The following is an 8,881-nucleotide window of genomic DNA, read 5'->3' on the forward strand; positions in this document are numbered from 1 at the left end:
ATGGTAATTATGCTACTGTCACTTTAAACCAGTTCCTGTTCTCTCTCTCTCTCTCTCTCTCTCTCTCTCTCTCTGTGTGTGTGTGTGTGTGTGTGTGTATGTGTGTGTGTGTGTGTGTGTGTGTGTATGTGTGTGTGTGTGTGTGTGTGTGTGTATGTGTGTGTGTGTGTGTGTGTGTGTGTGAAGATAACGGGCCGCCGCTTGATTTAGGAAGTCCGAGTCATTTTAGCGATTCGGTTTGTTCGAACGATTTGTTGCAACTTGCAACGACAATTTATACGTTTTCTGTAGATAAAGATATAAACATTTAGTTAAATGAAACCACTTTATCAGTGCAATTGATTAATTTGTATAAACTAATATGTTTCTTCCTTTATATGCACTTGCGATATCCAAGTTGTTGCTCTGAGGTGCTGATATTTTTGTTCCAAATCATTTCGAATCGCAATTAAACTATTGTCACATATTGCGATATTTATTCTTTTTTATGTTTCCGACATATCGTACATTTTCTACATCCAAACACATCTGGCTACTGTCAAGTGATTCATAAGCGCTTTGCGAATCGACTCTATTGAATCGTTCAAAAGAACCGGCTGACACGAGCACAAGGACATCTTCTGCTTTTTTTGCTCACTAACCTCAACTTTTTAACAGCGCGGCGCGTCTGCGCTTCTCACGGGAGACTTTAGCTCAATTTTAGACACATATTCATAGACATTTGTGTTTTTTTGTTCTCGTTGTGCGTTTGTGAATAGCCTGTATCACGTGTATTACATGCTGAGCGATTAAGTGCGCAGGTTCATTTGAATCTATTCATTTGGCGATTTTTATTTCTATATTCGAGCCACATATGGACATACCGAGGGATAGTTTCTGCTTTAAACCTCTCGACATGAGATGAAACCCAGAGGAGATGCTATATATACTGAATAACGAAAAGAAGAGGACGCGCTATTTGGGCACATGAATTGGACACACATCACATGCGCGGAATATAAAGAGGCGAATAGACACACACTGGTTATGGTTTTTATGAGCCTTTCGTTTCAGGATTGCTCAGAATGCTTAAATTGTAAGCCATCAGCTTAAATGTATAATATAGGAATATAGGAGAGATAATGCAGGCATGCTGAATCATGTATTGTGCAGTTTTGTAACCATACTGTAAGGGAGGTGTTATAGTGGATATTATATACAGATAAGGTTTCCTGTTATAGGCTATTTAAGCAGATGATGGTGGCACACTAAACCCATTAACACCCAAATGGCTGACATGGCATATATGCAGTATAGGATATAAAATAATCTCTGTTCTCTTGGCATTAGGGTTCAATGTTGGAATCTGTTTGTGTGGCATAATTTGTTAATTAGCATTAGTAGTTTATAAGTCTTAATTTAGAATACAAGAAAAGACGGGACACTTCAGAGACTGTAATCAGCAGCTATAGCACTTTTGCATTGTGCATCTCCATTGCTTTCCAGCCCCTAAGTGGCTTGTTATTATAGCAGTTATTGTAGTATTTCTAGTATTATGGACACCAATCACATGGATGATGGTTCCTCCAGCAATGGCATGGAGATGGAGATCATGCCTGGCTATATGGAGTTCATCACCAGAGCTTATTCAGTCATGTTCAGTGCCTTTAGAGACTGTAAAGACTGCGGACTGGAGCTGTCCAGGAGAACCTTGCTGGATCATGCATACATATCCTGGATGGAGATCTTCATGTTCCTCATGTGCGCGGTCATGTGGACGAAGGTGCGCAGGGGACTGACCATGTACGTCTTTGAGGTGAATATACTGCAGAAGTCACTATCAATGCAAATGCAACTAGTGACAGAGTGGTATCAGTTATTTATATTGTGTACAATAAGTGTTCATTTTATTTAAACAATTCAAATTTCGGTAACGGCTATTGAAAAACCTAAAAAGTTGAAAAAAGTTCATTAGAGTAGCCTGTAAATGTATGAGTATCAAACACTAGGTCTCGAAAGCATCACTGGCTCCCTCAATGAATATTTGAAGCGTTTCAAAACATTGGACGTTGCATAACCATTTGTATATTAAAGGTCATTTGTGCATCTAGATGTTTCTGTACTAATACCCATACTTGGTGTTGTGTACAAGCAAACCGCTCATTTAGACTCAAAAGTCTATTTTTTTAGCTCTTGTTGTTTCTGGACAGCAGTATAACAGAAGTCTTGACACTTGATGCAGAAAGTGCACAAGTCCTTACTTCAACTGTGAATGTAAAATGTGTTTGTGGTGTAGGTTATCCTCTGTTGAACCAGAAAGTCGTCAGAAATTTTGTTCGCTGTTCACAGGCCAGTGAAATTAATTTGAAACCCACCATGCAAAGTTACAATGTGCGCAAGAGTTACTTTACATAGTTTTTTACTTTGCATTTTACCTTTTACATACAAAGATGGCTGTGCAAACAGGTCATATTACTATCAAGTTTCCTAGACATGAACTTTACCAAATTGATATTATGATATCCCCACATTTTGCAGTTGATGCTTATTTTAGGCCTAGCTGACGTATGCAAATGTCAGTTTCACTTCCTGTCCTGAAACGTGTGGGGCGGAAACATAATTTTCATGTGCGTTTATGACTCTTGCTGGCTCAGCACATGCATGTGTTGCAATTCCCTGGATCAATACCACCATGATTCATGGGTGCTCTGCATTCATGTTTCCTCTGGCCTGCGGTTTATTCCCTCTTCTGTAAATTCTTTTCTCTCAACGCATTGAGAAACCCTGACGGATGGCATGGGGCAGCTGGCGTGATGTTTATACGGAAATATGTGACATGTCAGGACCTTGTCTGGTTTGTAATCCTTGAGTAAAAGACAGTGAGGCCTTGGAAAAGAGTTGCAGCACTGTAGTTTGTGATTAACAACAGGCAAGGCTAAAGCATTCGTCACTAACAGACCGTTAGTCACTTATCAGTGTATCAGGCCTGAATAACTTTTGTTTCTTTGCTAATAATATCCCTCTCTATGAAAGAGGGTGTCCCCTTCTACACAACACAACCATACGATAAAACCATTGCTTGCTACCCACATGCAAAAAATCTATCAATCAATATGAACCAGATGGGATTCTGGTGTACTGGTATACTGGCAAAAGGCTTCTTTAAGGAATAGTTCACCCAAATAGAACCTGTGTGTTTTTTATTGCAAACTCATAGGATAGGTTTAAATGAGGAACAGATTATTTACTGATAATCTTGCCTGCCAGTTAAAGGGTTAGTTCACCCAAAAATGAAAATTAGGCTGCGTTTTACTCACCCCCGAGGCATCCTAGGTGTATATGGCTTTCTTCTTTCAGACGAATCCAGTCGGAGTTATATAAAAAATTGTCTTTGATCTTTCAAAGGGATCACGTCACTCCGCTCTTGAAGACCCTTCATTGGTTGCCTGTTCAGTTTAGAATACATTTTAAAATCTTATTATTTGTTTTTAAATCTATGCACAAGTTTTGAAGCAGGGCAGCTGGTTTAAGCTGGTCATGAGCCGGTCCTAAGCAACTAGCTCCTGCTCAGGACCAGCTCATGACCAACTAAGGACCAGCTTAAACCAGCTGCCATGCTTCAAAACATACCTAACCAGCATATGCTGGTTTTTCAACAGGGAATTGTCAACCCCTGGAATTGAGTCAGTGAGTTGAACCTGAAAACCGGATGACTTTGTAAAGGAACTGGGTGAACTGATTCATTGAAAAGATTTGACTCAAAAGGTTAAATCATTCTGATTCATGAAATGTGCCAAGGATCGCTGGCTTGGATTTGAAGGTTTTCAGTGATTAATGACTTAAATATGGGTCTGTTCTTTACTCTCAGCTATCATATGATTTCAGAAGTCATAAAATATAATGCACAAGTCATATGGAGCCGTGTTTTGGCTGTCTGAACTCACTACTGCAGTTTTAGTATACTGTACTTTGGCCACAAGATTGTCTTGTATGTCTTGGGAGATCATTTCTGACACAGTCTGCAGTTTTTAAAGTGTTTTGTGGACTATGTCCTGCACTCACAAACACATGCGTGCAGTACGTAATATGATCTTTCTGCCTGCTTTTTAAATGAATCTCCATGTTGCCTAATAAACAATTTATGGCATGAGCTCTTAGTGCTAATGAGGCCCATTCATTTTTTAAGTTCCCTTGCACTTTCACGTTCTCAGACTCGATGGATGACTAGCACAAGGCCATCTGGCCAGTACTGTAAACTGTGTGTGTGAAAAAATCAAGGTGTTGACTGTGTGCTGGGAGACCGAACGCATGCTGTTTTGACCTTTGATGAGACTGTGATGATCGCTATTCACTGGACCAGAGGATATTTTCAGTAATCACTCCACTACAATCAACAACAATATCGTGTTCTGGCAAACAACATCAGCTGTCTGAAGAGCTGCCAAAGAAATATCATGTCACGCTGTGGATTCTGCAGTCGCTAACCTTTGAGTTCTGTGTGTTAACAGCAGTTCGTACAGACAGAGGTCATCAGCTCTTCAGATAGTAAAGTTACAGATCTGTTTGAACAATTTACATTCTTAAAGGGATACTCCACCCCAAAATGAAAATTTTGTCATTAATCACTTAACCCCCATGTCGTTCCAAACCCCTAAAAGCTTCGTTCGTCTTCGGAACACAATTTAAGATATTTTGGATGCAAACCAGGAGGCTTGTGACTGTCCCATTGACTGCCCATCCAAAATATCTTAAATTGTGTTCCGAAGACGAACGAAGCTTTTAGGGGTTTGGAACGACATGGGGGTAAGTGTTTAATGACAAAATTTTCATTTTGGGGTGGAGTATCCCTTTAACACGTGCTGCACAATCATAATTATGACAGCAGCAGGTGCACTGATCTTTAATTTACTTACCTGTTAAAAGACTGTCAATAAATTTTTAAGTAGTCAATTATGTATATGTCTATTGATTGGACAATTTCTAGATTTTGAAATTGACACACAATAGTACTTATGGTTGATGACCAAGCAGAAACAGTTATCATCTAATGCTGATAGAAGATTCTTCTAAAATCTCCGAAAAGTAACATCCCCATATATCGACCCTGAAAGGCAATTAAAGCACTCGTTAATTTATGAGACATGATAAACTGCACTGTTCCAAATGCTTGTATTGATGTATTTACAATATGTTTGGTGCTCAGAGTGAAAATGGCATGCCATTATCAGTAGGGATCTAAAAATGTCTGCATCCTTCCTTCCTCTTTGTGCCGCCCTGTTAAGTGTACTCTGATCTCTTGATCAGATGCATAATTTTTACCCGAAATGACTGAAAACAAACTAGTAATTCCAAGAACAGTCAAAGCTTAAGTAAATATAACTCAACCCCAACAGAAAGGGTGTTTGAGGGGCAAATGAGTATAAGATGAGGCTCTGTGGCTCCATCTGGCCTAGGTTTTTATTGACCGGATCTCTTTACGATCTGATCCGTTTATGTTTTGGCACTCTCATAATGCAAGTGAGTGTCTCTTTCCACCCAAAAATGAAAATTATCTTGACTTTTCCAGCCCCTAAGTGGCTTGTTATTATAGCACTTATTGTAGTATTTCTAATATAATGGACACCCTTATGTCGTTTTCAACCTTTATGGAGCACATTAGTAGAAGAATATTCATTCTTGACTTTCATACAAGTGACCACATTTGACAAAAGTGATCCATACAAGTTGCATGAAGATTCAAATAAACTTTAAAGGAAAAGTATTGGTTAAGAAAGGCATGAGGATGAGTTAATAATGACAATTATCATTTGTCTTTTATTTATTGTACAAAACCACCTGCTATCCTGAAACAGTTGCTATGGAAACTGCAGGTTTAGCCAATAGTTCGCCACTTGTAAAAGACCCCAAAACAAAATGTGTTTTAGTCACATTCAGTCACCAGTTTCAGGCTGGGTTCAGCTCAACCCTCGCTTCTGCTTGCCATTCATGTGCTGGGAGAGCGAGAAGCTGTTGGCGGCCTAATATGGGTTGCAACGTGTCTTCCGTAACAAGACCGCTTTCCCTGAGGCAATTTCTTCTGCTCAGAGGGTGGTTTTCCAAAGCTCAAGAGACTTTTTGGGGAACTCATTTGTGTTTCATTAAGTTTCTTCAACGATTCCTAAGGAGAAAAGACAAGAGACACAAATAAAACACAGCTGACAAGAGTAAGAGAACAGATCTATGAAACTGATGTGGATAGCATAGCTAAAATAACCAATAAAATGGTTATATTGAACCATATTGAAGATCATACTTTTTCTTGGCAAATCCAAGCATACTCTGAGACACTGTTGAAATCTCTTCTGAGCATTTGACCAGAAGAAAACAATCAATCTGAGAAGCATTGAACGTCTTCATTGAACTTCTAAAGCAAGCAAATGGAATATTAAAGAGATCTCGTTCGTGGGTGTGTCTTTTGGGACCGGCCTGAACTCATCTTTGATTAATTAGTGGCCATTAGACCACAGAGCAATGTCAGGCTGCTCAGCTGAGAAAGGATTGTGCTTTCTATCACAACCATAAGCTGCAGTCATCCGCCATGCCGCAGCCACCAGCATCAGCAGCAGTCAGCCTAAACCTCGGGGCCTCAGCTAGAGGCAGTGATAGACGAACGGGGGTGGGGCATTTTGGTGACAGCTGGCCTCTATAAATAACCCCAGCGGGTGGAGGCGGAGAGCAGAATCCTGCAGTGTGCGCCACATTGCCTTATGGCCAATCAGAGGCAACCATGAGACCTACATCCTCAAGAGTGGGGGCCAAACAATGCCAACATACAGTATATGCCTAGTTTCGAAGGCCTACTTTCTTTGATTGTCTTGAGCACAAGGGAGGGTGCAGATCAGGTAACGGCAAGTAAAGGTGGTGATCATGAATAGATAAATGATTAAGACAAGCTTTTAATCGCATCTTCGGTTACTGTGACATTCGGCTTTTGTCACAGGATAGTCTGTCACAGGAGAGATAAGGTGATGGCATGTCAGTACACAGATAAACATATGAACAAAATACCCAAGTTTAGCAAAGGTACTACTTTAGCTTGGGGCTGTTACCGTCAGTGGGTCATGTGAGTCATCCAATGTCGTGAGTCATCCAACGTCGTGAGCTAATCATAGTGGCATTTTTATAACTCATCCTACTTTAGAAAATCACAAAGATGCTTTACTATTTCTTGTTTTGTTTCATGTGAATTTATAGTGTATTTAACTTGAAAAACATTTGGAAACTGATTTTGCACTGTTGTGGTTGCATGACATCACACTAACATTGTAGCACCTGGGGAGATATACAAAGTAAATGTTAGCTTTCACTTTCAAGCAAATTAAATACATAAATGAGTCAAAGTTACTATGTACAGCATGGTAAATTGCCCTTTCTGTTGATAATTTTACCTGGTAGCATTGTGTAGCATTATTTGTCCTCTGCAATTTGGTTGTTTGTTGACGAATGAACACTTGCTATTCAAATGCTAGCACTGTAATTTCATTCTTTCCTCTTGTCTTTCACAGCCTTTTGCACAATGGTGTTGCATCCAACCAAAAGATGTCTCAAAGATGCCAGAGAGTGCGTGGAAGCTGGTCTTCTACACAATGTCGTGGTCATACAGCACATACCTTTTGTTTTTCACTAGCTATTCCTTCTTTCAAAACCCCCCATCTGTGTTTTACGGTAAGCTTCATACCTGATGCATGTCCTGTTTTTGTAAGTAATAATTGTTTTTTTAAACCCTGTCAGGCCTGTATAACTCAACCCTTGATTTCTTACAATGATTTGAGTTGTTTAGTAAACATATTGCATAGGGCTGCACGATAAATCGCATGCGATGTTTAACGCGCATCTAATCAGTAAAGCCGGTTCTGTAATCAGCGGTAAATCTCCATCACAATGCGGCCTTTCACATTGAGCAGCATTAACTACACAGAGTCGTTGTTCACTGACGAGCTGCGCAAAACCACGTTCATATTCGCACGATTTTTTGCGCAGCTCGTCAGTGAACAACAGCTCTGTGTAGTTAATGCTGCTCAATGTGAAAGGCCGCATTGTGATGGAGATTTACCGCTGATTACAGAACCGGCTTTCTGACAAGATGCGCGTTAAATATCGCATGCGATTTATCGTGCAGCCCTAATATTGCATGCTACTTTTAAATGGTGTAAATATACTTAATATCAACTGAAATATACTTAGTTATCATTGAAAGTCCAACACAAGTTTACAAGGGAGTTACACACCTTGAGGAAAATGTTAAATGTTTAATGACTAAAGATCTGGGCCCGTATTCACAAAACATTTTATCTTAACACTAAGAGTTATCCTAAATAGCAGTAAAAGTTTTTAGCTAAGAGTTTTCTCTTAAAACCTATTCACAAAGCTGCTGAGACAAACTTTTACTAAGGAATAGAGAGAAGTCTTAGCTAAGAGTAAGGGGGCAGGGTTGACCTCGTTGCTATTGATGATGTCTGCATGCTTACTAACTATGCACACAGTGATTGGCTGATTGTCTCTGTCAGAGATTTATTCATATAAATATTGTAGAGTGCAATATTATGCTGCCATGTTTAAATAAAGGTTTAAAAATGAAAAATGTTAATTGCCACATTCATAAATAAAGATTATAAAATGCAGGATAAGTGTCACTAATTAAACAAGTATATGTTCAGCATAATCAAAGGAAAATTTGGAGTTGGGATAACCCCCAAAACCAAAGCCGATACCTTTTTAAAGGGGGTCATATAATGCTACATGCACTTTTACAAGTTGTTTGAACTGAAATGTGTGTTACGATTGAGGTCTTCTGTTGTTGGATGTAATAATGAACATTGCAGTCGTCGTTTACTCCCGACATCTGAGCCGCTGAAGACGCAGT

At 39.5% G+C, this 8,881-nt stretch overlaps 1 protein-coding gene across 1 annotated transcript; it reads left to right on the plus strand.

The window, feature by feature from the left end:
- The first annotated feature begins 589 nt into the window (after positions 1-589).
- Positions 590-7,779, plus strand: LOC107733357 (ceramide synthase 1-like). Its single transcript, XM_016544961.1, has 2 exons — positions 590-1,795; positions 7,524-7,779. The coding sequence occupies exons 1-2, from the start codon at positions 1,535-1,537 to the stop codon at positions 7,698-7,700; spliced, it is 438 nt and encodes a 145-aa protein (XP_016400447.1). The 5' UTR covers positions 590-1,534; the 3' UTR covers positions 7,701-7,779.
- The last annotated feature ends 1,102 nt before the right edge of the window (positions 7,780-8,881 follow it).

The sequence above is a fragment of the Sinocyclocheilus rhinocerous genome, unplaced genomic scaffold (genome assembly GCF_001515625.1).
Source record: "Sinocyclocheilus rhinocerous isolate Xijiao unplaced genomic scaffold, SAMN03320098_v1.1 scaffold12657, whole genome shotgun sequence".
Classification (NCBI taxonomy): Eukaryota; Metazoa; Chordata; class Actinopteri; order Cypriniformes; family Cyprinidae; genus Sinocyclocheilus; species Sinocyclocheilus rhinocerous.